Source organism: Micromesistius poutassou, assembly GCF_964030765.1.
Source record: "Micromesistius poutassou genome assembly, chromosome: 12".
NCBI lineage: Eukaryota > Metazoa > Chordata > Actinopteri > Gadiformes > Gadidae > Micromesistius > Micromesistius poutassou.
Genome location: NC_140282.1, coordinates 4,406,490 through 4,422,102, shown reverse-complemented (window position 1 = coordinate 4,422,102; position 15,613 = coordinate 4,406,490). Strand labels below are relative to the sequence as shown.

The 15,613-nt window shown below is 43.3% G+C and overlaps 1 protein-coding gene across 4 annotated transcripts; it reads left to right on the top strand.

Annotated features, from left to right (window-relative positions):
- Positions 1 to 919: 919 nt before the first annotated feature.
- pax6b (paired box 6b) lies at positions 920 to 14,862 on the top strand (the record flags this gene model as incomplete). Of its 4 annotated transcripts, none has more annotated exons than XM_084476424.1 (13): positions 920 to 932; positions 3,961 to 4,014; positions 4,882 to 4,905; positions 7,315 to 7,445; positions 7,813 to 7,854; positions 7,945 to 8,160; positions 8,655 to 8,820; positions 12,343 to 12,501; positions 12,616 to 12,698; positions 12,815 to 12,965; positions 13,457 to 13,569; positions 13,912 to 14,053; positions 14,777 to 14,862. In XM_084476424.1, the coding sequence occupies 13 exons, from the start codon at positions 920 to 922 to the stop codon at positions 14,860 to 14,862; spliced, it is 1,380 nt and encodes a 459-aa protein (XP_084332550.1). The 4 variants fall into 4 exon arrangements, with proteins under 4 accessions (XP_084332550.1, XP_084332549.1, XP_084332551.1 ...); XM_084476423.1 differs by having other exon boundaries at positions 7,945 to 8,166; XM_084476425.1 differs by lacking the exon at positions 4,882 to 4,905.
- Positions 14,863 to 15,613: the final 751 nt, after the last annotated feature.

Here is a 15,613-nt window from a genome sequence, read left to right as displayed (position 1 = left end):
TATTTAACTGTATCTGGCGCGTGGCTTACGATTTTTCAAACAGTTAAGAATGCCTTTCTTAAGTAGGCCTATCCCGTCTAGCATCGTGTTTCCCCCGAGTTTCAGCAGAAACGTGTGTGAGATTCCCAGCGCGGACCCAATTCAGCCCACAGAGAATGGAGCCTTTCCATCAAACGGGCATTTCCGAGGCAGTTGCTTTGCATAGGGCAATATTCAGCAACTGAACGAAGGGTATTTGCATGCGTGGGCTGATTAGTGGCTTGGGAAGAAGAGACCCCCCCCCCCCACCTCCCTTTTTTCTCTCTCTCTCTCTCCCTCTCTCTCTCCCCCTGGTTCGGCCCTGTTTCCCGCCCTGGCCGAGGTAGGGGGAAGTGTTTATATGGGGAATGATGACAGGGGTCGGGTCGTGCTAATGGGCCAGTGAAGAGTGGTGGTGGAGGGGGGGCTTCAGTGAGGCACACACACACACACACACACACACACACACACACACACACACACACACACACACACACAGCAGACCAGGAACACATATATTAATACACTTGTTCCGTCACCAATCAGCATAGGTGTGTTCACTCTCTTACCCCCACCCTCCTCCTCCTTCTACCACTCTCCCTCCCTCTCCCTCTCCCTCTCTCTCTCTCTCTCTCACACACTGCCTCGCTCTCTCATTCGCTCGCTCGCCCACTCACACGCGAGTGCACATTCTCGAGTGCACAACTCCGTGGTCCTGACATCTGAGTTCACTGTCAATCTCTGTCTCCCTCGCAGGGATACCCCTTCCATCTCCGCGGAGCACCGCTGGAAACTATTTTTCTTCCCGTAAACTTCCGAACGAGTCCGATCCACACTCGCACCTTTCTGCTTGGAGAACTAATAGCTTTATTCGCTAAGGAGTTGGAAAACACGTCGCAGTATGCCACAAAAAGGTAAGACCATCTCAGAAAAAAAGTTTGTTTGCCGTTGCTTTATCATAGTATCCGTAGAACGGAGCAGTAGGCTCCAATACTAATTATTACGAGTATTATGTATTAAAGGGCTAAAACAGCGGGGGTAGGCCAGTAGCAGCCAAATCAGGAGTTTTATTATTTGTATTCTAACTATGGGCAGATGGGATTCGAGCGCAGCACCACTGAGACGCGGTGGCTGTTTTGTTATCGTGGGGTTTGCAGCCATGAATGATGTCAAGGAACGAACAGCCCTCAGCGTCGCTATGCGTTTTCTGTGGTCCTTTTTTGGTGTGTGGTTGCGTTTTGGCGTACGGATAGTGTACCGTTTATTTCTGACGGCTAGAGTAAGAAGACGCATTAGGCCGGGACAGTGATCATCGTGGCGAATGGGGCGCAATGACCCGTTGAGAGAAAGTGTCAGTCTGATTCCCACAGGCGAGTCACTCAAGCGCCTTCTCAAAAATAATCAACCAAATATATATTTTTTAGGTTTTATCAATAATGTCATTAAGATACATCGACATTGTGTTTTTAAAGCAAGTTCAGTCCTTCGTTTCATGTCAATGTAATTTATGCGGCTATATGCTGTAGGCTACAAGCCCATACCTACGCTGTATATTTATCATATCGATAAAAGTCATGTGCAATTACATTATTACAATAAAAAGTGAATTATACCATGGGTTAATATATAGGTTATCGTTTGGCAACGTTGTTCGGCAAATTTCAAAACACAATGATTAGGCCGAGACAAAAATTACGATTTAGTTCAGTTTGACAAACATCTCACAACTTCTAAAAATATAAAAAAGAATAACAATTTAGTAATGATAGGATAGACTGCAATGAATAAGTCAACCAAAACAGAAGGCTAATAGCAAAGGCCTACATTTATTATTATTATTATTATTATTATTATTATTATTATTATTATATTGCATATCGATTTTTATTGTATTATATGGTACATTTAGAAGTAGTGAGATGTTTTATAAAAAATAGGCCTACATATGTTCTCGTTGACGTGTAGCCTATATAGCCTGCAAATGTTCTAAATTAAATAATATCTGAACCCGTGTGAAGTTACTATGGTGCTGCTCTAGAGCTGAGGCTAGAATCATCCCTTCTCCAATATTATGACCACGGAATCAAACAGCCAGCGTTGGAATGGTGTGCTGAGACTTTATTGTTAGTCACACAAAAGAAATGCAGATTCGATATTAAACGAATCTCAATAACAACAACAACGTTAAAGATTACGACGTCAAATAAATGATTAACCACCAGGCTTTACGAGAAACAAAAATACCAAACGTGGTCTTAAACTCACCGCCGACTGGAAGTGTTTAAAAAATGGTATGCGCTGCAGAAGGGCCTCGACTCTACACGTGGAGCTCGGGTTATTCCTAATATTTCCCATTGCAATCGGTCCAATTGGATTATTTCATTGCTAATGCCAAATAGGCTAATGTAGGCTTACCTCTTTCGTCCAATGTGAAGGAATCCGCATTTGATTAATGTATGCACACACACAACACGCACGCGCGCGCACACACGCACACGCACACACACACACACACACACACACACACACACACACACACACACACACACACACACACACACACACACACACTTGCTGTTATAATTAACGCTGAGCTTCAAATGCACCTTGGGCTCTCAGCTATAGTCTATTAAAGGCCAGTAGTGCGCGTCTCGACAACCAAACTTAGCGTCGAAGGAGAAAATGAAAGTTCAGACGTTTCCCTCACTGGCCCCCTTTTTAGCCGCCCTATTCAATAGCCTCTTTATTGCGTTTGTCTTTCCCCAATTGAGCTCCCTACTGGGCTCTTGTGTCGTTTACACCCCCCTAACAACCTGCACTAGCAACACAATATAACTACCAAATATTTATAACATGAAATTACTTTTTATTTCTAAAAAGGAAGGCCAACAAAAAAAACACATTCACGCACAGGCCGCGAGGTCACGGTCGTCAGTGGTGACACTGAGGTGTGGAGGCGAGGGTGTGGGTCCGATCCCCGAGTGGGGTGGCTGCATGCCTTCGGCTCTTTGTATTTTGAACTTGTTGGTACGTTTAGTAGGAAGCTGTGTTGCTAGCCGTGGAGGCAGAGTCCTCGCCCCGGGTGCGAGTAGGGCAGCAAAAAAGGGCGCATTGTTGGGATTCGGCGAGCTTTGTGCGCCACTTTCTACCCCCTTCTGCTTTACACTTTTACAGAGCTGAGAAGTGGGCTCTGCAGCGTGTGTCACTGTACACCCTCAACGACCAGAGCCTGGGAAATAAGATATTATAAGCTGCACATGCATGTTGTTGCTGTGACGAATGGGCAAACTTAACAACGACCCCGAAGCGTTGCCAAAAAACCTACAACAAAAATAAGAAATATAAAAAATATACAGGAAAATAATATATTTACAAAGGAAAAAGTCAAAAACGATAACAGGTTGCAGGTCTAACTATGTACCATTGAACTGGTGCACGCAACAAAACAGGCTCACAGCAATAATTAAAACGTGTTCCGCGTTAGTGGCTAATTATTGGATTTATTAGTTCAATAGGAAGGTAGAGCATAATTCCAGGGGCCGCGTGGTGCAGATGTATAGGCACACAGTGGCTGTGCCTCCACTAATACATTGTTTTGCTTTGTCCTTTAGGCAAACATTAAGTAGTGAAAACGGCAGATGCTTGAGTAAATTGTCAACTCTTTTTCCAGGCAAGTTTAATACTAAAATATATACACCCAATAAGGATTTAAAATTGTTCAATTGAAAAAAAAAACTAAAAGAAAAAACAGACCCTCCGTGAAAATCCAATGGAATTCAAAGTGAACCAAAAAACAACGATGTTGTGTTGTTATTCGGCAACAAAACAATCCAAAATGAATAATACCCCCCCCCCCCACCCCTTCCGAAAAACACATACAGCCTATCCTAATGTTTACCTTTGGATACTAACCAACCTCATTTATTTCCTTGTGACGTTCAGAATACCACAACCAAGCCACGTGGGAGTCTGGCGTTGCCTCAATGATGCAGAACAGTAAGTTATTTTAAACATTTACACCATTATTTTGCTATCAGTCATTCCTTTCAAACCGCTAATTCTAACGTAACTGCATGGAAGCAACACCCACTGACATTATGCATCTGGTGGTTAACATCAATCACTGATATGGAACATGTTTTTTACAGGAAAACTTCTATATTCATACGTAGGTTTTTATATTTAGATAATGGCAGGTATGTGGTTAATGGTCGGTTTTATTGGCGTTAATTTATTCATGACAATGACAGGTACGCTAGTTATTTTTTGAACAAGTTAATCATATGTCGTTCTGTTCTACATAGAGACGGAGAGAGAGGGGGGAGAGAGAGGGGGGAGAGAGCGAGAGCACAGGGAGTGGGGCTGAAAGGGAGATATTTTCTTTCTGCTTGAGTTGGTATTAAATAATTGCACAGCCGTCTGCATTAGCGCCAGAGCTCGCTTCCAGGCTGCATACGAGATTAACCGGATAGAGGGGCCTGCATGAAACATGAGGGCTAGCAATAATGCCTTATGTAGATTAGCCCGTATTCTTTTATAGACACAGAAGTTCACCTGATAAGAACATGTTCATATCAAAGCAATAGCCCTGCCTGATTGGTATACACACAGTAGGCTACTGTAACCCACTTGGTACAGGCCTCCCAATAATGAGGCATATTGTCGTGGGTGTGTTGTCACAGAAAACACTTAAAAAAACACACACGTTTGCTTTTTTGATTTGATTTTGTTATTATTTTGAAATACAATAGTAAATGTTTGAAATGGCCCATGCGATTTTGACTTGTTATATTGACTTGGCATATACTGAAATCTGAAACAAATGATGAACATAAAACATGTTTTCTCTTGCTGCTGGACAAGAGGTGTATGACATCTGTGATGAAGGTGTGTGGAATGACTTCCTCCTATTATTCTCCTCACCTTGATGACGTGTCTGTGATGTAACCTGTGCGCATTATAGTCTGAACCCATATGTTTTGAATTCAGTGTGAGAACACATGACAATTAGCCTCTATGATGATGCATTTGTGTTGTTGTAGCTATATCTTTTTAAAAAAATGACAGTATAGTGTGAAGTGCTAACACATGAATGGATGAATGTCTCCTTATGGGTCTAATTACGGTGTCTCCTCGACCCAAAAATACACAGAGCTCGTATTGTCACGCGTCGACCCAATCATGACTGACTGGGGCTGATTGGGTGGCCGCTCTGCTTTATTGGGGGGTGATAGTGCCTTATCAAAGCTGAGGACAATACCCCGAGCTCCTGCTTTGCTGCGGATTGATGTTAATGGGATGCTCCCCTGGCTCGGCGTGTGATGTCTGGTGCGAATTGCCGAGGAGATATCATTGGGCCCGGCCCTTTGGGTTGTCTAAAGGTCGCGGCGGCCTTGGTGGCTTTTGTGTTAATAACTCCTGGGTGTATATGGTGGGGAGCGTCCAAATTGACACCATATGTTTTCCTATTAGTCGACTTGCAATAGAATACAAGGCGCATAATCAGCGCCAGCGGGCGAGATCGACTGCCGGCGCTTGAGGGAATTGGGCCATGATTAAGTCTTAACCTTCGGATAGTTTGATTTCCATGTAATGTCCTTATCTGACGGTTTTATCGATCACCGGATTTATATGATAGGGATAAATCAGGGCTGATAGAGCAACACGGGGAGACCCGTGGAGCATGTCTGCTTAATGCTGCTAGGCCAATTCCAGCGTAAGAGCTCTATTAATTCCACTTAATCCTGGAATTACCAAAAAGCAAGAGGGATGATAATGGATTTACTATTAATTAGATTCAGTTTGGAGGATTATTATACTTTGTGGCCAAAGAGATGCGTAATTTCTTTGAACAGATTGTAATTAAAGTGCGCACGTTGTAGGATGATAGAAACAAATACAATCTGCATGTTATGCAAAGCACAACCATTCCATAGTACAATTCCCAAGAAAGGACTGCCTACCGATTCACACAACAGGGTTGTGGTGGCTATGAGCATTTGTTGTCAAATAACAAACAAGAGGGGGAAAAAAAACGACATGTCAGTTTTAATATGTTCAGAGCCCAGGCGCGCCCTCGTTCCCGTGACCGCGCGTAGCCCCTGGCCACCTTAAAACCAAGCCTCCCTCCAAGGGTAAACGAGTAGCGTCCAATTGTGTCTGAGTGATATCCAAATGCAGACAGAAAGGGTCGTTTTATCATGCTACTATTTGTCGTGACGATGCGATGTTGAAAAGCAGAGCGGCGTCATAAAGTGACATGCCTGCCACAAGTGCTCCAACTGATCTTCGCAATGAGCCTTCCATGCATGATCCGAGGCGACTTCCGCCTATTCCCAGAAATTAAGCTCAAACTTGACGTGCAGCTAGCTTTATTTTAAAGACAAATGTCAGGCAGGCTCATCATATTTCCCCCCTCTTCTATATTCGGAGCTTATTTATTGCTAAGGAGCCTGTGCTCTCGGAGTCAATGCAGCGGGCGGCTGTGCAGGGGAAGGGAGCCGAGACACGGAGCGCAGCTCAGCCACTCCGGGGACTCCTCGTTCCCTTATCGCTTCAGGTTTGCGCGCTTATTCGTGTATTTTTATAATGCTTTGCAGAACGAACCGGCGGGTTAACCTGACTTTATATCGGTATTTAAAATAGATAATTACAGATTGGAGGCTTTGGTAAAACAGTGATGTTTTTGGATAGGGATAGCCTAGGTCGTGGTAGATGATGCTTATTTTAGGTTGTTGTTTTTGTGAGTTTGTTCGTCTTCGGAGGTGTTGCGTTGAATGAGATTATCGCGTTTGGCTACGAATAATATAATTTTGAAGGGTTTTGGACTTTTTTTTGTAAATGTTGTTGGTATAGACATCGCTTGCTGCTTGACCGAAAGGGGTAGATAGCGTCTCAAATGGTTGATTTCATTAGTTGAATGGAGATGTTTGGGTCAATGTTATGCATGTGTTATTCAATTACTGCGCTGTGTTGTGTCCTGAGTAAGGTTGCACTGAGCGGGACAACTCGGTATCTGTTATTTATCAATAAAATAGTAATAGGCCAACTAAAAAATATATAGCTCTATTATGATTTTTTTTGTGCTAACAAAATATAATAGGACATTGCTATACTAGGTCACTAACTCTAACCCTATTACCCGGTTTATGTTGCATCCTTAACTTTATTTTAAAAACGTAAACGCTCTGCATTATTTAATATTTGATAAAATAATAAAATGATAAAAATATTCTTGTTATTTTTTCTTTCTTTTGGAAACAGTGATTTGACTGCGATGCATTTTTCTTCATGTAGGTCACTCTGGCGTGAACCAGCTGGGCGGTGTGTTCGTTAACGGTAGACCGCTACCGGACTCCACCAGGCAGAAAATAGTGGAACTCGCTCACAGTGGCGCGCGGCCGTGTGATATCTCCAGGATTCTGCAGGTGACTTGGGCCCTCTGCATTTACTTCGTTTTTTTTTTTTTTTTTAAATACACGTACATTTTTTTTTTTTGACAATGCACTTTTAATAAAAACATTCGTTAAATTGTGCATATAATGTATGACAATTGCTTCGTGTAAAGGTTCAGTATTAGGTAAAGTATTGTACACCTTTTTTTATTAAAACATTACTGTTCTTAAAAAGAGGCGTAATAGAGCCTTATAATAAAATAGGCCTACGCATTTTGACACATTTAATGTTAAGACCAAAAATATGGTAGGCTTAAAAGTCCACCTGCTCTTATACGAAGAGCCGGTCTGCAGTAGGGTGCCTAATATACCATTCAAGGCATATTTTCTGTGTTTATAGACCCATGATGGTGCAAAAGTCCAAGTGCTGGACAATGAAAACGTAAGCTTATAATTGTTTGACGACATTATATTTTTTTCGCAAATTGTCCTAAATAATGTATGTGAATTGTGTCTTTTGTTTCCTATTTAGGTATCCAACGGTTGTGTGAGCAAGATTCTGGGCAGATACTATGAAACTGGCTCCATACGACCGAGAGCAATAGGCGGTAGCAAGCCTAGGGTAGCCACTCCAGAGGTGGTCGGTAAAATTGCGCAGTACAAGCGGGAGTGTCCGTCTATCTTCGCGTGGGAGATCCGTGACAGACTTCTGTCAGAGGGGGTCTGCACCAACGACAACATACCAAGTGTGAGTATATCACTGTAAAATGTGTTGCATGATTTAATTATTTACTTGGAATGACTGCTCATATGCAGCTGTTGGTAAGATGATCAGCTAACCATTTCGTTATGGACTGTCTTGTCTTTTGTAAGGATAGCCCTGCATGATATTATCATGCACTTACCAACATTGCAATTGACAAAATGTTCAGCATATTTATGTTAAGCACTTGTTTTGATTTTTACAGTACACGCACATGTACACACACACACACACACACACACACACACACACACACACACACACACACATACACACACACACACACACACACACACACACACACACACACACACACACACACACACACACAGGTGTGTCCACCTCTACCTGTCTATTCTAGTCCTATTCCTATTCTATTCCTCTGCACCTATACAAACTACAAACCACAACACCAGATGCCCCCAATGATCACTCACTTTCACTATCACTTCAATAAGTGTACTCTTTGCCTTTCGCAGGTCTCGTCGATAAACAGAGTGCTACGCAACCTGGCTAGTGAGAAGCAACAGATGGGTGCAGATGGCATGTATGACAAGCTGAGGATGCTCAACGGTCAGACAGGAACTTGGGGGACCCGGCCAGGCTGGTACCCCGGAACGTCGGTGCCAGGGCAGCCCAACCCAGGTGAGCATCACTATCACACACGGGAGGGGGGAAGGGGTGAGGTGGGCTGCAAGGATACAGAGTGCCACACACAGCTGCATGCATGGGAGACTGGGCTCTATGGGAAAGCACACAAACACACACACACACACACTGGTTCTGGCATTGTGGGGCAGTATGAGAACCAGAGGGGGCTTTATAAGTTCTCTGATGTAACTGAATTCAGTTTAATCGTATGCCAATTGAAAATAACATTGCCCGAGTTCCCTCTAAGGCAATCGGCATACGTCTCAACTAATAATACAATAATATTCTCTCATGCACAATGCATGGTTCACAATCCCCATTATGCAATCAAAAGGTCAACATGGGCTCCGTGCTAACACGTATAGTCAGGCTATGTTGTCATACAGTTTATCAGTAGTGCGACCCCATTCTCTCACCAACTATCTGGTGGTTCTCGACCTCTTTCCGCCCTGGCGAGGTGTGTAGTCTACTGGCAGCCTGGGCCGTTAATGCTCAGAGCTGGAGCGGGATGAGTCGATGGAAGGAGAGGCAGTATGCCTGGGCGGTCTGAAAGGGCCGCACTGTCCCACACAGGGATGTGCGTGACAGCAGCCGGCGCTTTGAGCAGAGGTGTCCGTCCATCCTGGTTCATCCTGGACCTCTGACGAGGGAAGAGGCTGCCTGGGCTTTGTGCTCGGATCTCAGCACAAAGGAATGTTTTCCTTCACACGCAATGATGGGTTATGGGAACAGTTTGCGATGTGTGTAATTGCTCATTAGGGAGGGCTTTGTCTCTCGTTATGGCAACATGCATGAGCGTGGAGGAGAGACAGTACATGCACTGCAGAAAGTTCAGTGTTTTCTTTTTTTCTTTCGTTGGCCTGCAGAGTTATGTGGTTCTTACAATGGCACCACGTTTTAGGGCCGTTTCATGGCAAGCAGGGGACGTATTTCTACTTTTCTTTTCTTTCTTTTTGTTGTGATTATTCAACTTTTGTCTGCAGCCATTACAATAATCCTAATTAAAACACTGATCGTAATTACAACAACATAAATAATACAAATGATTATTAGCGCTATTAATATGAATATTATAAATATGAAAAATATTATTATTAGTTAGTTAGTGTTATTATTATTATTTTAAACCAATTTCGTTGTTTCGTTTTTGTGCACATAGCAGGTACAAATATATATATATATATATATATATATATATATATATATATTGTTTTGTATATACTTGCTATTATAAGCAAACATCGACTAAATGAATAATATATTATTATTATTATTATTATTATTATTATTATTATTATTAATAATAATAATAAGAAGAAGAAGAATAAGAATAATCATACAAATAAATTACAATCGTTTTGTCTTAAATTAATCTGCAATTAGAGGACACTGTTGTTCTGGGGCAACGAAAATATGTTGTCCATCTGACAAGAACTAAGTAACCATATATAATGGTTACATAGAGAATGACGGGGCCCCATTGACAACTCTATCGAGAGTGGGGCGAATAAAAACTCTCAGATTTTGTCTTTTATCTTTTTCTCTTTTGCCTCGGTCGGCTATATAGCACTAAATCCCGTCTATAGGATTTAGTTTCTCACTTTCTCTTTCAGTTTAAGCGGTTTCTCAAGAGTGTTTTGATCTAGTCTCTGCAGCTGAAAGGTGCCGCAATTGGTTCGGTATCTCTTTTGCCGCTTTTCCGCCTCACTGACCGAGACATCGTGATACTAAAGAATGAGTTTATTTCCCAGCGCTTTTATAAAGAAAACAAATCCCAACCGAGCGTCAGTGGGTCTGGCAGACAGATAATAGGCTGCACATTCACTCCTTTTTATGGATTATCCGTAGTGAAGAAACAAATAGCCTGCTCACAGGCTATAGAGGAAATACTGCCAAAATATTCAGCAGCAAAGATGTAAAGCAAGTATTAACATTCACATATTCTCAAATTGAATTATGCTGGGGCTGGCTATATCCAAACATTTCTTCTGCTTTGCCAAGCTTTTTTATTTCTCCCCCATATTCTTGTGAGAATAGAATATAGTGATTTTAGTTGAGTTGAATAAATTAGGCCTGCACAAACTATACCGATGCGCCTTCTGTTCCTTAACATGCAAACGCATGGGCTTCTTTCAGTCGAAAAATCCCACATGGACTGGAAACAACGATAGTTAATGATCTCCAGATCCCAAGATCTATCCTAAACAATTTAAAACGACATTAAACCCAACCTGTTCCTGGAGTTTCCACAGAACTCCCCCCCCCCCCAAACAAAAAAAAAAACAATCTGTCAAATTATTGCATCAAAACATGCGCGCACGAGCACGCACAGCCCTGCTTAATTTCGCATTAGCTTCTCGGCGTGATAATGATGTCCAACAACAAGACAGACATTAGTCGATAAGCCTCGCCCTGTAAAAAACTGAAGGGCCTTCAGGGCCCTACCGCGCACAACCAGGAGCAGTGAATAGATTGGCCTTATTTGGGTTGTTCAGGGGCCTTGCATGCTCTCTCCTCACTCATTTGTTTCCAATTGAAGACAAAAATCCTGACTGGCATGTAGCCGGCCGGGGGACGTGATTAATGATGGTAGTGGATAAGGGTTAACACACTAGACTCAAAAGTCCTGTTGACTGGGATCCCCGCGCAACACAATGCAGGAGCACTATAGCCCTGCGCGCCTCAAGAGAGAGAGAATCCTTTTGTCATCCGCCCCAATAGTGCCCCCTCCCATATATTACGGCCCCGCGAAAGGTTTCGCTGGTCGTCCCTCGCTGTGTCCATAGTTTAATGGTTTCCCTTACTCCTATAACGGCATTGTATCATTGTGAAAAGCGTCTTCTACTATTCACAAGTTGGTGGTCAACTCAATGGCTGTACCGCCGCCCATATGGGGGGACAACCATTGAAGCGTTGGGTGTGCTTTAAAATAAAAAAGGGCCAGAGAGTTTGGGGTTTTAATACATTTCATAGGCGGTGAAAAGGGGCCGGCCGCATATTGTCACGTTTCTCTTAAGCCATTGAGGACATAAGGCATTTTTTTTGTTTTGGGGGGGGGGGGGTTATCTGTGTTTCCCACAATATTTTATAAACAGTTCATAGCGGCCTGGCTCTTTGAATGGGACCTATAGGTAGGCCTATTTGTTTTTAGACAAAGTCTTATGCTGCCTATAGGCCAATTATCTACTGAAATTATAATTTCAGTAGGCCTAATCGCTCCAGATTTTGGGTTAATCAACCATGCACATGTTAATCCAGGTAATTAGCCTGAAGATGTTGACCTTTTATCCAAAAAAACAGTTTTTTTATGAACTGTTATTAGTTAGCCTATGTGTTTATTTATTGAGGCCTATTCATTTATTTATTACATTTTGCATTTATTCACATCACCCATGTGTCCACCTGTTCATTCGTGTGCTAATTCACCATAACAACAAGTCCCTGAACACATTGATGAGGCCCAGTGATGCCTTACCCCGTGTCTAACGCCCGGGTCGTGTTGCTTCTGTGTTGCAGACGGATGCCAACAACAGGACGGTGCAGGGGAAAACACGAACTCCATCAGCTCCAACGGGGAGGACTCAGACGAGACGCAGATGCGACTCCAGTTGAAAAGGAAGTTACAGAGGAACCGCACGTCCTTCACCCAGGAGCAGATCGAAGCGTTGGAAAAAGGTCGGAATGCCATACGCCCTTTAGATACCATTCAGTGAATATGTAATTAATTTATCCCAGACATTCGTGTGGCTTTCCAGGCCATGAGTTTATATTTACGCGTTCAATTTACAGAATTTGAACGAACTCATTATCCGGATGTTTTTGCGAGAGAGAGACTAGCAGCGAAAATCGACCTGCCAGAAGCAAGAATACAAGTGAGTATAGGCCTGGACACCTCCTATAAACATAAATAAATACATCTCAATCCACCTTGCGAACTCATTGCAAAGTGTGTGGAGGATGTCCGACTGAACGCTGAACTCCCCCGCAGGTATGGTTCTCCAACAGGAGAGCAAAGTGGAGGCGAGAGGAGAAGCTCCGGAATCAGCGTCGCCAGGCCAACAACTCCTCCAGTCACATCCCGATCAGCAGCAGCTTCAGCACCAGCGTCTACCAGGCCATCCCGCAGCCAGCCACGCCAGGTAGGGCCCGCTCCCGCGCATTTTTTTCTTTTTTTCCCCCTCAGCACTGTTCCTTTAACTTAGCTCGTCATGAATAGGCCTGTTTTATTTTAGGCCTTTATAAATAGCCTATGTTAAAGCCTATAGCCTACCAAATAAAAGTTTATATCTTAAATTGTACTTTCTTTTATTTATTCTATTGTAGGCCTATTGCTATGGGTGTCATTATTTTGACTTGATTCCATTGTTTATCGTGAGCGAGTCATTTTTATATAGACATTTGATTTTATAACGTGTGCTGTGTTAAGCAAATCAGCAACGACGGCAAAACCGCAGTAGTCAAAGTCAACCTTAAACGTCAATCACCGAAGCCACAAATCTGTCATAACTCATCGAGGCTGTCAAAAGAGCCATCACCCGCACGCATTACTTAGCGCTAATGAAGCGGTCTATTCCCCTGAAGGATGTTTGGTTCTAGCTTATGGTAACCACGTTTTAATCCCTATCCTTAGTGTCTTTCACTTCGGGGTCAATGCTGGGTAGGCCTGACACAGCACTCACGAACACCTACAGTGCGCTGCCTCCCATGCCGAGCTTCACCATGTCCAACAACCTACCTATGCAAGTAAGTAACCATCCGCCGTAATGGTCTTCAAGCTTGTCTCTATTTAACGTGTCTATATAAAGACCAGACTTAAACACCATTAGCATATTTTAGTGTCCTGGTCAAATGGAGATACATTGAGGAAAAAAAAAACGTCTGGATTTGTGATGTTTATTATTATTTCTTATAATTCTCAACTAAATAAAAATATCCCTCCTCACACCATAACAATAAACTTAATTATGTAGAATCTGACGCCACTGATTGACATCAATGTCTCTCAAGGCTTATATATACGGCACAGATGTACTGAGCTAGTTGATGGTTGGCAAAGCTAACGTCCCATTCTCTCCCCACCTATAGCCCAGCCAGACCTCCTCTTATTCCTGCATGCTGCCTACAAGTCCGCCTGTGAATGGGCGGAGCTACGAAACATACACGCCCCCTCATATGCAGGCACATATGAACAGCCAATCAATGACATCTTCTGGTACCACCTCAACAGGTAGGCAGAAGAGTTTGTTTACCAACACACTTTACAAATGACAAAGCAAAGATTAACATAAAAAGTATACATCCTGGTAAAACTGCCACCTTTCCTTTAATTCAGGGGTACTACATAGTTAAATGTAAACTGGCAACCTTTAAATAACCATACCCATTCGTAACATTTCACACCCTTGTCCATATTTCTTTCCATTCCAACATCTCCTTATTCTTCTGGATCCATATCTTCACGTTGCAGTTTCTTACCCCCCAGATGCATAATTGAAACAAATTAATTTCCAACCCAAAGCCATCATGTCACTCCAACTATTCAAGCCAATAGTTTAGTTTCACCCCATTAGAATGCTGTTACCGAGGGCCATACATACTGGTTATAGTCTCGAAGAGTTAATCATGCATAGCCGAATTTCCTCTGTGCTTAATAGCTAATTAATTTGATTCATTTGCTGTTGTACTGCCTCCGTTTAAATGCCATCGCCGTAGCCCCAATTTATCGAGCTCGCTGGCATATTACCGCGTAACCATCCGCGGAACATTGTGACTCATTACAGTCTCTGCCGGCTCTTCCATTCATTAGCCAGCCCCCTTCTTGTTACAAGGCCTGCGGGCTACAGCGGGCCCTGCCCCGCCACGGCCATCCACACAGCACACACAAATTGGCCCACTGTTGACTTCCACCTTTTTTACTGATGTCATTCCCTCCCGGTCTCTCCCCTTGCAGGACTCATCTCTCCTGGAGTGTCTGTCCCTGTGCAGGTCCCAGGGGGCGAGCCTGACATGTCTCAGTATTGGTCAAGACTACAGTAGAGAGAAGAGCTACTTTGCCCTGTAACAAGCCCCCCCCCCCGCCACCCCAACCCCCCAACCCCAACCCCCCAACCCCTACTACCCCCCACCCCCAACCCCCCCCAGCTCCATCATCGCCCTGCAGAATATGTTCCTCACTCATACACAAGAGAACTGCCGAGGATATGAGGAGAGAGAGACAGTGGATATGAGGAGGAGACTTTGGGAGAGAAACTTTGGAAAGCTGGGCCTTGTTTTGTCGTTGGTCTCCGGGTCGGGGGGCCAGTGCGGCTGTCCTGTCGCTCCGGGGCCCCGCACCGCTGGGACGCGCAGGAGGGAAGCGCACAACGATGGGAGAAACAACAAGGAAGAGAAAAATGGACCTCTGTAAAGTGCCCGTTGTTACATTTTTATGGAACAAAAAATTTATGTTTTCCATTTTTTTTTCTATTTCAAAAACTTCAGTCATTGTTTCCCCCCCCCTTTTTTTTTCTCTCTCTGGTGTGTTTGTAAATGGCCATTTGTATGTTAATATGAAAAAAAACAACAAGCAAGATCAAGTACTGATACTAGATGGACGTCTAGCCAACCTTGTTTTGGTCTTGGGTTCGCTGCCAAGAAGAGCGACTGAGACTCTGCCGTGACTATCTTTAAAAAAAAAACTGCTTATATCGAGACTTTGTACCAGACTTTGCATGGTCTTGGATGCTGTTGCATATCATTTTAGAGGGGAAGCTGGAGGGAAGGCTCTTATTGTGTTTAAAACCGACAA